At 39.2% G+C, this 17,979-nt stretch overlaps 1 protein-coding gene across 1 annotated transcript in view; it reads right to left on the reverse strand.

The window, feature by feature from the left end:
* The window catches only part of MAGI2 (membrane associated guanylate kinase, WW and PDZ domain containing 2), a 1,828,989-nt gene that overhangs the window by 183,588 nt on the left and 1,627,422 nt on the right, over window positions 1–17,979 (reverse strand). Inside the window, exon 15 of the mRNA XM_007945217.1 lies at window positions 4,428–4,620. Within this exon, the coding sequence (XP_007943408.1) occupies window positions 4,428–4,620 (193 nt within the window). The remainder of the gene's footprint in view (window positions 1–4,427; window positions 4,621–17,979) is intronic.

Below are 17,979 nucleotides of genomic sequence, written 5' to 3' on the forward strand. Positions count from 1 at the left end.
GTTGCATTGTGGTAAACTGTGGTCAATGACATGAGACAAAGTATATGTGAACTGCTGTATGGAAAGTGAATTTTCTCTGTAAATCTTCACCCAAATCACATTAAAAAAAAAAAAAAAATCCAAAATGGCTGCCTCTTGTAAACATTCAAAATGGCTGCACCCTTGGTCACTTTAAATATCCAAAATGGTCGCCATGTGTAAACAGTCAAAATGGCTGCACCCTCCAGACAGCCGAAAGTTCACAGCTCAGGTTGTCTCCCTCCTTGCTGTTTCCCTCTCTAATCATAGGCCACCAGCTCAGTTGTCCCTTCAGCCCCTGGCAACCAGGGCTGATCTTTACGTCAATTCTCACACTTGGAAATTTTCAGGCTGTTTGTCCTGTCAGAGTAGCTGACAGTTCACTGCTCCAGCTGTCTCTGTACTCACTGTTTTCGTTCAGGTTTTTCCACTAGTTGGTGCCTAATCCACTTCTGTATACTTCCTTTCAAAGCTCAGGCCTCCAGGATTATCTTCTGTATCTCTGTCAATTGGTTTCTCTTTTTTTCTTGAAGAGAATCTGTAAAGCTTATCTGTCTATTCTGCCATCTTACCGGGAGTCTGCATTCTTTTTCTTGAACATCAAGTAATAGAATAGCTGAGCATCAAGATATCTAGCAGTCTCCATTGGTGAAGGCTGGCCTTTCTTCTGACTTGTTCTTTTAAACTACTGCTCTTGTGCGACCCTCTGTCTTCTGAGGTGGGGTAGGGCATTTGTACAAGCTGAGGAAGGATAAGGCCAAAGGGGACAATGTCTGTGACCTTTCTTCTTTCCCACTTTTGCTCCTTTGTGCAAGAAAGTGGAAACATTGCCCCTCTTCCTGTTTCTCTGTCTCTTCACATCTGATTGCTCACTCCTCTTCAGTGCCGAACCATCCCATCATATGCTAGGCTTGCTTACACCCTTCCACTGCCTTTGCTTGACCAAGCAGTTTCTGTGGAGTCAATTCTCACTCAAGGTGACTCTGTGTGGTCAGAGAAGAACTGTGTTCCATCGCGTTTTCAGTGACTGATTTTTGAGAATTAGATCATCATGACTTTCTTCTAAGGCCCTTACTTTTCTTTCCCTTAGCAGCTGAGCCTGTTAACCATTTGCATGATCTAGGAACTCCACCTTAGTAAAGAGTAATAATAATGACAAAAACATCCTTAAAAAGGTACCTCCATTGCCATAATCATTTGTAGTTGTCCTCCTCATTCCAAGGGAAAATGGCAGCTATGAAGAAAGCTTGTCTTCTCACATTTATTTATTTTCTCCATCCAGTTTTTATACATTTCATTTCATATCAAAGTATCCTTTGCTAAAGGTAATCATTTTCAATACTGATGAAGCTTTCAAGGAAGAGTGGGCTGAAGTAACTTGGAAACTCTCCTGGTGTGACTGAACAGTAGGCAGCAGAACAGTTTAAAATGAAATGAGCCTGACACGAACTTGAAAGCCTAACTGAGTTAAGTTGGTGAGAACTGCAACAAAGAGTATCTTCAGGGAAGTCATCGTCCACAAACTGTAAGAATACATTTTTTTTTTTGTAGCATTTGACATTCATTTTAACAGCTTGGGTTGCTTAGAACAAAATTTAATTTGCAATAATCAGCTGGTAGCAAGGGGAGCATAAAATTATGTCAATGCATTGGTTTTACACTTTGCTTATTTCCTTGTAAATAAGTTATCTTTTTAACTTATCTTTGGGTTACAGAACATATAGCACAGCAAACTTTTTATTAAAAATCACTCTGCAGGGAGAGAGACAGTTAAATGTTAACCAAGCAAGCACTATCTTCTCCTGGCATCTCGCCCAAGGGTAAGGCATAATTCAAGGTGTTTTACTTCTTTGGGTCAAGTGGTATGCCATGAATTTCTGAAGATGAATGGCACCTTTTAGCAAAAACTCCATACTATTCAAGATATATAGTCTCTATTGGTGAAGGCTGATGAGTCTTCTGACTTCTTTTAAATGACTGCCCTTGGTCAAAGTCTAGTCTCTAGAGAACTTAAAAAGAAAAGGAATTAGTTTGACCAATAAGGCTAGTCTTCTCTGGTCATTCTAGCAAGTGATGAGCTGATGACTTTTTTTTCTTTTTCTTTTGATCCAAATGTTATCGTAGTACATGTGGAGGACTCCTTGTCAGAGAGAATGGCATTTGCTAAAGGGTTGCTCTAATGTCTTTGAACTCTTTGGGTGGTGGTGGTGGTGGTGGTGATAGAGTGGGGCCAAACAAATAACTGAACCTGTATCACGGAGGCGATTCCGACTCATGGAAACCCCATGTGTGTCAGTGTAGAATTGTGCTCCACAGGGTTTTCAGTGGCTTTAATCTTATGGAAGTAGATTACCAGGCCTTTCCTTTGTGGTGATGCTGGGTGTGTTTTAACTGCCAACCTTTTGATTACTAGCCAAGCACAAACCATTTGAGCCACCCAGGGTGAGGAGGGGGACTGAAAATAGTATAAAGAAATATTGACCAAGGGGATGGTAATCCTGTGTCTGCAGAGCCACTGACTGGTAGCACAGGGATGATGAGTTTGGCTGCTAACTCACCAGTTTCCTCTCAGAAGAAAGATGTGGCAGTCTGCCTTCTTGGAAATCCTATGGGGCAGTTCAACTCTGTCCTGATGGGTTGCTATGCGTCAGAACCAGTTTGACGGCAGTGGGGTTGATGTTTTTGATTTTCGGCAAGTTACTGAACCCCAGTCTCCTTATGTGTAATATGCAGGAGTAAGGACCCTCATTCTAGCATTAAAGTTTCCATATGAAGGGCTGTCATGAGGCTGAGCAGAGAGGGCAGCAGGATACTGGGACAGCAGGAGTGAGCAGGACATCCTTGTTGTTGTTATGTGCCTTTGAGTCGGACCCGACTCATAGCGACCCTTCCTTGGGTTTCCGAGGCAGTATCTCTATGGAAGTAGATTGCCCCATCTTTCTTCTGAGGAGTGGCTGGTGGATTTGAACCGCCAGCCTTCTGGTTAGCAGTCAAGTGCCTTAGGCACTACACTACCAGAGCTCCCAGGACATTCTTAGCCTGCTACTATTTGTGATTCGTAGGGCAAAGCACGGGCAGTTCTGAAGAAAGACTATAATTCCAACATTACAGAGTCCTCAGATTGTAAAATACAGTGTGGTGTTTGTAACAGACATATTCCTTAAACATATATATCTTGGTGTGTGTGTGTGTGTATGTGATGGTAAAGAGGGCTGAATTACTTATGAATACAAGGGCTGACCTTTAGAAGTATGTCTTTGGTGGATTCTTTTATGAAGCAGAGAAAATGGTTGTAAAGGGAATAGTTACTTCCAATTTATCTGTTTCATAAGTTTGGGATTAGATGAATTGTGTTTTCTCAGAGTGAGGTACAGCTGCGTTTTTCTTTATCAGGGTACCAGTTTCATTGTTACCTTATATCTGGCTCTGGAATAGGAACTAATTTTCTATCCTAGTTGCCTTATTATGGTCTCAAAATACTGTGGTTCTTCGTTTGTAAACATAATGAGGTATATTTTCAAAAGACATATTTCTCAGTACTATAATGTTCTTATAACTAGCATCTACAAAAAGCATAGAGCGTATATATATGAAATTAGCCTCAGGCCTTGCTAGAAATTTTTAATGACTACATTTAAAATGTAGGCCTCAAACACTGCTAGGCTTTTTGTACTAATGGAGTGAAAATTTTACTTTCAAAGTCATAGTTACATTTTGCATGTCTAAGTTGCTTTTGTTCCTCATACTGAGAATGCGGAATGCTACCAGCCTGGAAAACAAGGATGGTTAAAGAAATCCCCTCACCCTGTGTGTTCTGGAAAATGGCGTTTTGCAAATCACCATGCTCCCCGTGTGACTTAGGTAAGACTCTGAGATGAACCCTTGTTTACCCATGACAAGGCAGACACATTTGTGACCCTCCACATTCCCGTTATTTACCTCATAAACAATTTACTGAGCTGCTCGTCCCCACCGATGAATCAGAAGCAAACTATCTGTTAGCCACACGTCGGTTAAACTTCTCTCCTTCCCCAACTCCTTGAACTTTAGCCCACCCTCAGGCTGAGCCAAGAGAAAGGCCTCTCCCAGAGAAGAGTTCTGGTGATGGTCTCCTCTCATCTCACTTCTCCACGTCTGCTTTTTTCTAGCCTGTTTACTCTTGTCTCCATAAAGGAAAACTCTTTTTGCCTAACTCTTGAGATGCTTGCTGATTTATTTTAAGAGCATTCTTCCTATTCTTTGTGAATATAACCTCTCCCTGTCTAAGTCCAGATTTTTAAAAAAAGTTTGGAAATATAATATATACAATTGATTTAACAATTTAACATTTTCTTTCCAGTATCCTTAAGTCTCACCAAAGCATCTCACCTCCTAACCCCCAAGCTTTGCTGCAGGCTCCAGGTACTTACCTCCACATAGCACCTTTCTTCTCACAGTGAGGTTAACCTGCCCATTTCGGGCTGCATGGTGCATAAGGTCGATGACATAGCGGTGGGTCTTGCCAGCCACTGGAATGCCGTCGACATAGACGAGCTCATCTCCTGGGTGCAGGCGGCCATCTCTGTCAGCAGAGCCCATGGCAATGACAGCTCCAATCAAAATCTAGAGAAGCAGCAGGAAGGAAAGAATATCCACATTTCAGACCTCTTGTCACCCCTTTTTTTCGTATCTATAAGTTGGTGGGAGATTTTATCCCAGCATTTTACCTCTTGTCCCCAAACCTGAGCATGTAGTTGATAAGTGAAAAATGAGAAGTTGGATGAGAAAGGATACCCTTTCAACTATTCCAGCTGTCAAAATCTTTCCAGAGAAATAAATGCTTTAAACTTGATGCTGATCACCATGAAGTTTGGGTGGTACTTGCTTCCTGGCTCCTAAGTTTTAACATTTAAGGTAAATGCTAACCCCAAACATAATTTCGTACTGATTGGACACACATGGGCTCTGAATTGAAACAGGTTTGGAATTGAATGCCAGCTTCACTTCTTAATTGTGGGGCTTTGAGAAAGACTGCTTGAACTTTGTGAGCCCGTTTCTTCATCTGCATGGTGGAGGACCTAACAGCAGGACCTACTTTATAGAGTGTTTGGGAAAATACAAAATAAGGCATATAAACTCTGTTTATAGCGGACAGTAAGTGGGAAATTGATAATGTTGAATGTTTCTTAATATTGAATGCCAATAAATGATTTAAAGTCATTGCTTTGAAAGAGTAGAGGTAAGAGTAAAACAAAACAAAAAGCTCATAGTTGGCTTATTTAAAAAATCTCAGTCAAACCTTCAGATTTTTGCTCCATTCCTTTGAATATATCCTCTGCACCATCCTCTGCAAAGGAATTTCCCAGCTCTGCCTATCCCTTCAAATGCTTCTACTGTTTAGGTGGCTACATGGATATCATACCAGGAAATGAGGTGATATTACATCTGGGAAATATGGGCATCCCTGAACCTTGGACTGTGATGAAAGATAAAACATGAGGTTTCCCACTTCCAATTGAAAACACTCAATTTAGTGTGCATTAGCAAGGTCTTTTTCTATCTCAGAGCATAGACAATAGTACTAAATATTTTAGTTTTGCTGTTTAGTTTACAAACAATTTTTCCAACTCATGGAAATAATTTCTCCCTATGAACAACTGACCTATGTCCTTATCTTTTCACTTGCCCTTTCTAAAAACAAAATGGAGCATAACAATTATACAACTCCTCTTTGTCTCATAGGCTGTGGGAGTGAGGAACAAAACAGTATTTGATATGAAAAGGTCCCCTTGTGCTTTTGCCAAGTAGCTCAGGCACACAGCATCTGAGAGTAGTGTTTACCATTGTTGTTATTGTTGTTATGTGCCATTGAGTCGGACTCGACTCATAGTGACCCCTCCTTGGGTTGCCAAGGCAGTATCACTACGGAAGTAGATTGCCCCATCTTCCTTCCGAGGAGTGGCTAGTGGGTTTGAACTGCCAGCCTTCTGGTTAGCAGTCAAGTGCCTTAGGCACTATGCTACCAGAGCTCCTAGTATGTGTTAGCCAATGGGCAAAGGATCTTTTTATGAAGATTTGAAATAAAACCTAAGATACAGTTCCTGTAATATTATCGGGCTAATGGTAAACACTACCACTGGCTAAATTCTTTCAGGCACAATAATTTCTTTCAAAATCCCAGATCTGTGGATTACAGTTAATGTGCAGATTTGCATCATATAATGACCTACAGTCTTAGTGTCTTCAGGCTGCGGAGTGCTTCTTGCACTCTTGGCCACACTGCTGAGATCCCAGTTCCCAGTACTTCTCAGGCATATGCACAGTTAGAATCTGAAGAGTTCTTTTTTTTTTTTTTCCTGATGACTTCACAGTCTTGGACCACCTCACAGCTGTCTTCATCCATAAGAGTAAAAATTCCCCACATTACAGCTGCTTTCCCTGCTGTTGTTGGAAGGTGAAGTGGGATGGGGTGGGGAACAGATTTGATTCCATATTGAATAATCATGCTCAAATGAAGGCATTTGACTGCTAACCAGAAGTTTGGTGGTTCAAACCCACCAGCAGCTCTGCAGAAGGAAGATGGGGCAATCTACCCCTGTAAAGATTTAATGCCTTGGAAACCCAATGGGGGGTGCTATGAGTTGGAATCACCTTGATGGCAGTAGGTTTGGTTTGTATTTGTCATAGGAAGGACCTCAAATCTCTTGTCTTAGGTTGGCTGCACGGTGGGTTTTCTCTGCAACTCCCAGCACCATTTGCTACAGTCCAACTGTTGGGAACATGTCCGACAGTGTCCAATTTTCTTTATTGTCATTCCAATCTGAATTTATGAGTTTCTTTCTAAACATGTTCCAATCTATTCTTCAAAAGGTTCAATCCACTATAGAGTACTTCAAAGATTTGGCAAGTGCTTTGTGCAAAAGCCAGTTAAAATGAATGTTTATACTTCTCCACTGCCCCATGAAAAGTTGGCTTTGGCTGGGTTAGCTCAGAGAAAATGCTTCAACCTTTTGATTTCCTGTATACTTTAGTGGGAGGATTTATAGCTAGTTGTAGAGAACAAAAATGGCTTGTGAATTTCTTGACTGGTTAATTATCAACTTCAATTATAGTTGTGATTCTAACTGATGAAGAAATCCAAACCGACACCCCTTGAATGTATTCCAACCCATAGTGACCTCACTGGTTTTCCAAGGCTGTAAATCTTTACAGAAGCAGATTGCCTCATCTTCCTCTCGAGGAGTGGCTCGTTTGTTTGAACCACCAAACTTCTGGTTAGCAGCCAAATGTCTTCCCCACGATGCTACCAGAGCTCCTTTAACTGATGAAAGTAATCAATAGAATAAAGAGTACAACTGTGAGAGCCAGAACTGTGATTGGGCTCAGTAGAAAAGGAAATTTCACATCGGAAAATCCCTGTTCCTCTCTTACTACGGAAGCAAAGATGTACAGGTACTCTCAAGTTATCTTCTGTGTGAGGAGTGTCATATCATTCACTAAAAGGAAAATCACAGTAAAACATCTGCTTTTCTGCACTATTGGTGTGATAAGAGGTACATTTATTCAACAAATATTCATCGAGTCAAAGAGACTCTTCTAGATTCTAGGAACCTGTCAGTGAACAATAGACAAATATCTCTCCTTTAACAGAGCTTCTAACCTAGTGGCCAGACAAAAATAAATGTGTAAATTACATAATGTTAGAAGAAATGTACTATGGAAAAATATCAAGCAGGGTGGGAAGGTGGGCATCTTTCATGGGACAGTTAGAGTTGGTTTGAATACATTTCCTTGAGAGAGTGACAAGTGAGTAAAGATTGAAGTTCACCAGAAATCTTTTTTTCTTTTTTAAAAATATTTTATTGTGATTTAGGTGAAAGTTTATAGAGCATATTAGTTTCTCATTCAACCATTTACACACAGATTGTTTTGTGATATTGGTTGCAATCCCCACAATGTGTCAGCACTTTCCCCATTCCACCTTGGGTTCCCTGTTCCCATCTGCACCGTTCTCCTACCCCTTCCTGCCTTCTTAACTTTGCTGTTGGGCAAATACTGCCCTTTCAGTCTCATATAATTAATTGTTTTGAGGAGCAAGTTCCTCTTAGGTTTTATTTTTCACTTTATTGGCCTGTCTTTTATGTGGCTGAAAGGTGATCTTGGGAGTGGTTTCAGTTTTTAGTCAGAAGGGTATCTAAGAGCCATAGTTTTGTGTGGCAGAAACCTTATTTTAAGCTTAAAGCTATAATCTTAAAATTTTAGTTCTTTCTATCATATCTTATATATTTATTTCTAAATAAGCAGCATATTCAATTGATGCTTCAATACAACTCATCACACACTATTATATGAGGCATATATCGTTAGGTCCCTGGGTGGCAAATGGTTTGCACTTGACTGGTAACCGAAATGTTGGTGGTCTGAATCCACCCAGTGGCATTGCAGAAGGAAAGGTCCGACAATCTGCTTCTATAAAATAACAGCCAAGAAAACCCTAGGAAGCAGTTGTACTCTGTAACACATGGGGTCACCAAGAGTCAGAATTGACTTAATCGAACAAGAAGACAACCACAACAAATATTGTTAGATAATTGCATTCTATAATCTATCCTCTGCCTTGTTTCTAACAAAGGTTGACACAACTGTCAACGAACTTTAGTTGAGCTGTTGGTGCAGTGGGATAGGCATTACAGACACTTGTCCATTAGCTCTGTTATTTTGGTTATATTTGCTCCATCCATCAGGAACTGCTGCACTGGCTGGGGAGCGCTTCCTTGCTCTCCTCCTGCTGGTGCTAATTAGCCTTTGGCTGTCTCTGCATTTTGCACCTCTGTGCATTATGTCACATGGTTGGCACAGAGCTAGCTCTGCTTCTCTCTATTTCAGGGAAAACCCAGCTTCCCCACCTCCCCTTTAATTGTAATATACAATGACACTTGACACATTCCATTAGTTTGTTTCCTCCTTTGTCACCTTAACTGCAGGGACTGGATAATCCATGCTTCCTCCTTACATGAGAAGCACGTCATCTTGTCTTCCTGATCTGAACATTTGCATGTTCACCTAAGCTCTGCAGAACATGCTTTGCAATTTCTGATACTAAGTCAGTAGTTCTCAAACTTTAGGGTGAGTAAGAATCACCTGGTGAGATTATTAAAACACAGGGTTCTGGACCCAACCCCAGAAAGTCTGATGGGGTAGATCTGGGGTGAGCCCTGAGATTCTGAATTTTAACAAGCTTCTAGGAGATGTGTGATGCACCTGGACTGTAGATCACACTTTGAGTAGTAAGGCTCTGTGTAATCTCACTTGGTCCGATTGCCGTAGGGTCTGTAGTATCACTGGCCATGTTCCATGTCTCTTGAGAGATTCTCCTAGGTGCATGGGCTGGGCTCCCTGACTCATCTCACTGATTACATTCCAGGTCCACTGAGAGATCCCCCTCTCCCTGTGATTGGTCCACTCCAGCACATATCCAGCCACATTTTCCTTGCACTGTTGCTGATCCCCTGGGCACACTGGCCAGTGAGCCTTCTCAGCCAGCACTAGTTTCACCCCACTCATTACCTCCTTCTGGGCTCAGTGGACTCTTCAGCGTTGACAGACCTTCTAGTCCCATTCTTCAGTTTTCTCTTCTTGGGGCTCTTGGAGGAGCTCTTTACCCTGTTCCCATTGCTTTGAACCTGAAGGGAGAGCTTTGTGGCAAAACAGATCAAGAAATACTATCTCCCTGTGAACAACTGACTTGTGTCCTTATCTTTCCACTTGCCCTTTCTAAAAACAAAATGAAAGAAAACAATTACACAACTCCTCTTTCTCTCATAGGCTGTGGGAGCAAGGAACAACACAGTATTTGATATGAAATAACAGCAATTCACATTCAGAGAGAAGATACCCCATGAAGGCATGGCAGAACTCTAGCACTAACCAAGAAGGAAAAAAAAAAAAAGTCAAATAAGAAACAACGAAAAGGAAAACTACCTTTCTAGGCCTTTTAATTCCTTTAATTTTTTTCTGCACTACCTAATGTTAGCCCAAGCTCAGTAGATCTGCACTGCAATAATTATAGCCTGGGACAACTTGACAATGTGGCAAGCAGATTTCAGGCTCTTTCCTTCTGAACCTCCCCCACAGCTTTGCACCAGACGCCAGTGCCAAGAAGTATGTCTATCGTTCTCTCTCCTTTTCTTTGAACAGTTTTTTACAGACAGGCCTTTCTCCCCTGCCATGTTTCCAAATCTTTCCGTCTTGAGGCATTCCCATCTCTTTTCAGCTCACAGCTGGAAACCCCATTTTTGTTCCATTCTGACCATTTTTCAGTTCTTTCTATTTCTATTGTTATTTGACTGTGAAAGGTATTTCCTCTTGCAGGAAAAATGCTTGTGCGCTTTAAGATTATTTATTTAATTAATTATTTAGTTGTTACTGAGAATATACACAGCAAAACATACACCAATTCAAGTTTTCTACATGTCCTACTAAGTGACATTGATTACGTTCTTTGTGTTGTGCAATCATTCTCATCCTCCTTTTATGAATTGTTCCTTATTCATTAGCATAAATTCACTGCCTCCTAAGATTTCTATCTAATCTTTCAAGTTGCTGTTGCCATTTCCATCCCATAGAGATAGTTCTTAAAAGACCATAATGTTTAGGGCAGACATTCAATACAAATTAGGCTAAACTATATTGTTTAGTTTAAAGAAGACTTGATGGAATATTTTTGGTTTAGTGTTTAAGGTTTAAATATTATCTCAGTGCAGTAGATTCAGGGGTTCATCCAGCCTCCATGATTTCAGAAATTCTGGAGTGCATGAGAATTTGAAGTTCTATTGTGCATCATCCCCCTTTTGATCAGGATTCTTCTATAGAATGTTGGATCAAAATGTTCAGTAATGGTAGCTGGGAACAATCCAATTCTTCTGATCTCATGGCAAAATACGAAGTTGTTCACAGAGGCAATTAGCAACATATTCCACATAATCCTTCTATTTCTGACTCTCCTTCTTCCTCTTTTGTTCTAGGCAAATAGAGACCAATAGTTGTGCCATGGATGGCCACTTGCAAGCTTTTAAGACCCTAGGCACTATGCAATGAACTAAGAGATAGAACTGAAGCACTAAACATGTTATTGGATCAATTAACTGGGATGTGCCATGAGTCCATGAGCCTAAACTTCCCAAACAAGAAACCAAATCCCATGAGGCTTTTGGTTGGACATAAGCAGCCTCCGCTGCTACTTTTTTTTTTTTTTTTTTGGGGGGGGGTCGTTGTAAATATAGCTATCACACAACTCTGTCAATTCAACTTTTTGCAGGTGTGCAACTTATTGATAGCAATCACAACAACTGGCTATATGCAACCCTACCCTCAATCATGCAGTATTTCCATTACTATTAATCTCCCTTTCCCCCTCACTCCTACCCCTGGTAAAACACTAATAAACTTTATTCTCTATACATTTGTCTTTCTTGTCTCTTTATAAAGTGAGGTCATATAATATTTGTCCTTTTATGATTGACTTATTTCACTCAGCATAATGTCCTCCAGCTCCATCCATACTGTCGCATGTATTAAGTCTTCATTTCTTTACTGGCTGAGTAGTATTTCACTGTATGCATGTATCACATTTTGTTTATCCACTCATCTGTTGTTGGACATTTAGATTGTTTCCATCTTCTGGCTATTGAGAATGGTGCTGCAATGAACATCGGTGCACAGGCATACCTTCTTTCATTGAGTTTACCAGATACTGTTTTGTTTTGTTTTGTTAACAAATTTTAAGTTTTTGGTAATCTTGTGTTGAGTAAGTCTATTGGTATCATTTTTCCAACAGCATGTGCTCTCTTCATGTCTCTGTGTCAAATTTTAGTAATTCTCACAATATTTCAAACTACTTCAGAACGCTATTTCACACTTAATAGACTATAGTATAGTGTAAACATATATATATATATATGTATATATATATATATATATATTTATGCAGTGGGAAACCAAAAAATTCATATGACTTGCTTTATTGTGATATTCACTTTAAATGTTTGGAACCAAACCCTCAATATCTCCAAGGTGTGCCTGTGCAATTCTTTTTTTGAGTCTCTGCTTTCAAGTGCTTGGGATACACACCAAGGTGTGGCATTGCTGGGTTGCGTGGGAGTTCTAGTTTCAATTTTTGAGGACCCACCAGAGCTGTTTCCTACATTGGCTGTGCCACGTGCATCCCTACCACCCATGGCTAAGGATTCCAGTTTCCCCATATTCTCCCCAACGTTTATTATTTTCTGTTTTTTTTTTTTTTTTAATCTTAGCCATCCCAGTGGGAATGAAATGGTATTTCAGGGAGGCTTTGTTTTGCATTTCTCTAATGGCTAGTAATGCTCAGCATCTTTTCATGTGTTTGGTAGCCATTTAAATGTCCTCTTTGGTGAACTGCCTATTCAAGTCATTTGTGCATTTTACAATGGGGTTATTTGTCTTTTTGGTGTGAAGTTGTCAAAATTTTATATATATTTTGGTTATTAGATGCTTGTCAGATATATGGTTTTGGAGGATATTCTCCCAGTCAGTTCATTTCATTTTATTGGTAAAGTCTTTTGATGAACAAAGGTTTTTAATTATTATGAAGTCTCATTTGTTTACTTTGTCTTTTGCTATTTTTGTTTTTGTTATTATGTTAGATAATTCATTGTTAAAAGCTAGGCCTAACAGAGTTGCCTAACTTTTCCTACTAAGAATTTTATGGTTTTACTTACCACATTTAGAATCTTAATTCATTTTGAAGTTGTTTTTGTGTATGGTGGGAGATACGGATTCTGTTTCATTTTTTCTGCATGTGCAAATCCAATTTTCAATGCCATTTATTGGAGAGACTCTTCTTTCCCCATCAAATGAACTTAGCACCTTTGTCAAAAAACAGTTGACTATAGACATGTGTGTTTATTTCTGGACCTTCAATTGATGCCATTTTCTATGTGTCTATTGTTATACTAGTACCAGGCTGTTTTGTTTACTGTAACTGTGTAGCATATTTTAAAATTAGGAAGTGTGAGTTCTACTTTGTTCTTCTCTTTCAACATTACTTTAGCTCTTTGAGGCTTCCTGCCATCCCATATTAAGTTGAGGAATGGTTTTTCTATATCTGCAAAGGTTATTGGAATTTCAATTGGGGTTGCTTCAAACCTACAGCATTGACATCTTAATAATATTAAGTCTTCCAATTCATGAATATGGGAATCTTTCCATTTATTTAATTCTTCTTTAATCTCTTTCCATAGTGTTTTTATAGTTTTCATTATGTAAGTCCTTCATGTCCCTGGTTACATTTATTCCTAGGTAATTTATTGTCTTAGATGCTATTATAAATGGAATTGTTCTCTAATTTTCCTTTCAGATTTCTCATTGCTGGTGTATAGAAAACCAACTGATGATTTTTTTTTTTAAATCTTTTTATTGTGATTTGAGTGAAAGTTTACACAGCAAATTGTTTTTCCATTTAACAATTCATACCCATTTTGTTCTGTGGCATTGATTGCAATCCCCACAATGAAACATCACTCTTTCTTCCTATCCTTCCTGTTTCCGTTTGTCCTTATTTCCTGTCTCTTCCTGCCTTCTGAGTTTTATACCTGGGCAAAAGCTGTTCTTTTGCTTTCATATGGCTCATTGTTCTAAGCAGTCCATACCCCTCTAGTGTTACTGTTCACCTTATAGGCCTATCTACCCACCAGCCACTCCTCGGAAGGAAGGTTGGGCAATCCTACTTCCGTAATGATACTGCCTCGGAAACCCAAGGAGGGGTCGCTATGAGTCAGGGCTGACTCGACGGCACATAACAACAACAACAACAACTGTTAAGTTAAAGCTAAAAGTTAAGCTACTGGGATGAGTTCCGTTCCAGGCTTAAAGGGTGACTAAGGGTCACAGTCTCGAGGATTCCACCAGTCTCTATTGAAATCCAACTGATTTTTGTTTGTGGACCATGTACCCTGAATCTTGGCAAAAATCTTATATCAGCCCTAGAAGTTTTCTTGTGGACTCTCTGGGATTTTCTGTATATAGGATCCACTACTCATCGGTTAGTTTGTAATATTGTGGTAGCTTGCATGTCACTATGATGCTGGAAGCTATGCCACTAGTATTTCAAATACCAGCAGGGTCACCCATGGTGTACAGGTTTCAGCAGAGCTTCCAGACTAAGATAGACTAGGAAGAAGGGTGGGGCCATCCTCTTCTAAAAAAATTGGTCACTGAAAACCTTATTGTTATTGTTGTTGTTATGTGCCCTCGAGTCACACCCAACTCACAGCAACCCTTCCTTGAGTTTCCGAGGCGGTATCACTATGGAAGTAGATTGCCCAACCTTCCAAGGAGTAGCTGGTGGGTTTAAACTACCAGCCTTCTGGTTAGCAGTCAAGTGACTTAGGCACTACGCTACCAGAGCAGTAAAACACTGTATGATATATTACTGGAAAACTTTATGAATAGTAGTGAAATATTGTTTGATATGATGCCAGAAGATGAGCCCCTTGAGTTGGAAGGCACTCAGAATACAACTGGGAAAGAGCTGCCTCCTCAAAGTAGAGTTGACCTTAATGATGTGGATGGAATAAAGCATTTGGGACTCTCATTTGCTGATGTGACACAATTCAAAATGAGAATAAACTGTTGCAGACATTCATTAATAATCTGAATGTAGAGGTATAAAGTGGAACATAGGAAAATTGGAAGTTGTCAAAATGAAATGGAACACATAAAGATCAATATCCTAGTCATTAGTGAGCTTAAATGGACTGGTATTAGCCATTTAGAATCAGATAGTCATATGGTCTTTTGTGCTGGGAATGACAAATTGAAGAGGAATGGCAGGCACTCATTGTCAAAGAGATCACTTTAAGGTCTATCCTGAAGTACAATGCTGTCAGTGATAGGATAACATCTATACACCTAAAAGGAAGACCACTTCATACGACTATTATTCAAATTTATGCACCAACCACTAAAGTCAAAGATGAAGAAATTGAAGGTTTTTACCAACTACTGCAGTCTGAAATGAACGAAACATGCAACCAAGATGTATTGATTATTACTGGTGATTGAAATGCAAAAGTCGGAAACATAAAAGAATTATTGGTAGTTGCAAAGTATGGCCTTGGTGAAAGAAATGATGCTGGAGACCACATGATAGAATTTTGCAAGACCAATGACTTATTAATTTTAAATACCTTTTATCAACAACATAAATGGTGACTATACATGTTGAACTCACCAGATGGAATACACAGGAATCAGATTGACTACATCTGTGGAAAGAGACGATGGAGAAGCTCAGTATCTTCAGTCAAAACAAGGCCAGGAGCTGACTGTGGAACAGATCATCAGTTACTCATATGCAAGTTCAAGTTGAAGCTGAAGAAAATTAAAAAAAGTCCACGAGAGCCAAAACATGACCTTGATTATATCCCACCTGAATTTAGAGACTATCTGAAGAATAGATTTCATGGATTGAACACTAGTGACTGAAGATTAGACAAGTTATGGGAGAACATCAAGAACATCATACAGGAAGAAAGCAAAAGGTCATTAAAAATATAGGAAAGGAAGAAAAGACTAAAATGGATGTCAAAATAGACTCTGAAAGTTGCTCTTGAATGGAGAATAGCTAAAGTGAATGGAAAAAATGGTGAAATAAAAGAGCAGAACCAAAGATTTCAAAGTGTGACTTGAGAATATAAAGTACTATAATGAAATATGCAAAGACCTGGAATTAGAAAAGCAAAAGGGAAGACTATGCTCACATTTCTCAAGCTGAAAGAACTGAAGAAAAAATTCAAGCCTGGAGTTGCAATATTCAAGGATTCCATGGGCAAAATATTGAGTGATGCAGGAAGCATCAAAGAAGATGGAAGGAATACAATCACTGTACTAAAAAGAATTGGTCTATGTTAATCCACTTCAGGAGGTAAGATATGATCCAGAACTGAAGGTATGGAAGGAAGAAATCAAAGCTGCACTGAAGGAATTGGTGAAAAATAAGGCTTCAGAAATTTATGGAATACCCATTTAGATGTTTCAATGAATGGTTGCACTGCTGGAGGCACTCACTCATTGATGCAAAGAAATTTAGAAGACAGCTACCTAGGCAACTGACTGGAAGAGATCCTTATGTGCTCATTCCAAAGACAAGGGATCCAAAAGAATGCAGAAATTATTGAATCTTATCATTAATATCACATGCAAGTGAAATTTTGCTGAAAATAATTTAAAAATGGTTGCATCATTACATTGACAGTGAGCTGCCAGAAATTCAAGCCAGATTCAGAAGAAGGCATGAGATGAGGGATATCATTGCTATTGTCAGATAGATCTTGGCTGAAAGATGTTTACCTGTGTTTTTGTTGACTATGCAAGGTATTCAACTGTGTGAATAATAACAAATCATGGATAACATTGCAAAGAATAGGAATTCCAGAATACTTAATTGTGCTCATGAGGAATCTGTACATAGACCAAGAGGCATTTGTACAAATAGAATAAAAGGATACTGAATGGTTTAAGATCAGAAAGGTGTGCATCAGGTTTGCATACTTTCATATACTTACTCAATCTATATGCTGAGCAAATAATATGAGAAGCTGCACTATATGAAGAAAAATGCAGCATCAGGATTGGTGGAAGACTCATTAACAACTTGTGATATGCAGATGGCAAACCTTGCTTACTGAAAGTGAAGATGACTTGCAACATTTACTGATGAAGATCAAAGACTACAGCCTTCAGTATGGATTATACCTCAACATCAAGAAAATAACAATCCTCAGAATGGATCAATAAGCAACATCACAATAAATGGAAGAAAGACTGTCATTGTCAAGGATTTCATTTTACTTGGATCCATAATTAACACCCATGGAAGCAGTAGTCAAGAAATCAGACATTGTACTGCACTGTGCATATCTGCTGCAAATGACCTCTTTAAAGTGTTAAGAAGCAAAGATGTCACTTTGAAGACTGAGTTGAGCCAAGCCACAGTACTTTCAATAGCCTCATAGCATATGAAAGCTGGACAATGAATAAGGAAGACCACAGAAAAATTAATGCATTTGAATTGTGGTGAAGAATACTGAAAATGTCATGGACTGCCAGAAGAATGAACAAATCTTTCTTGGAAGATATACAACTGGAATGCTCCTTAGAAGTGAGAATGGTCAGAAGTACTTTGGTTATATTGTCAGAAGGTATCAGTCTCTGGAGAAGGATATCTTACTCGATAAAGCAGACGGTCAGCAAAAAAAGGTGAAGAACCTCAAAGAGATGAATGAACATAGTGGCTGCAATGATGGGCTCGAGCAAGGCAACAATTCTGAGGATGGTGCAGGACCAGGTGGTGGTTTGTTCTGTTGTACATAGTGTCACTGAGTCGAAGCTGACTCGACGACATCTAACAACATATGTAAGATTATATCATCTGTGAGTCTAGATAATTTTACTTCTTCTTTTCCAATCTGGAAACCTTTTATTTCTTTTTCTTGTCTCATTCCCTGGCTAGGACTTCAAATAAATATTAGAAGTGATTAGAGTGGGCATCCTTGTCATGTTCCTGATTTTAAGGGGAAAGCTCTCAGTCATTCTCCATTAAGCGTAATGTTGGCTGTTGGCTTTTATATATGTTGTGAATCTTACTGAGGAATTTTAATTCTATTCCAATCTTCTTTAGGGTTTTCATCAAGAAAGGACCTTGGATTTTATCAAATGCCTTTTTTTTTTTTTTTTGGATCCACAGAGATGATCATATTGTTCTTTTCCTTTATTCTAGTGATGTGGTGTATTATGTTGATTAATTTTCTAATATTGAACTATCCCTGCATTCCTGGAATAAATCCCACTTGGATTTGGTGTTTGATTTTTTAAAATATGCAGTTGGATTCTATTTGCTAGTATTTTGTTGAGGATTTCTGCATCTATATTCATATGAGATATTGG

This window comes from Orycteropus afer, unplaced genomic scaffold (genome assembly GCF_000298275.1).
Source record: "Orycteropus afer afer isolate SDZICR_OR568_19922 unplaced genomic scaffold, OryAfe1.0 scaffold00007, whole genome shotgun sequence".
Classification (NCBI taxonomy): Eukaryota; Metazoa; Chordata; class Mammalia; order Tubulidentata; family Orycteropodidae; genus Orycteropus; species Orycteropus afer.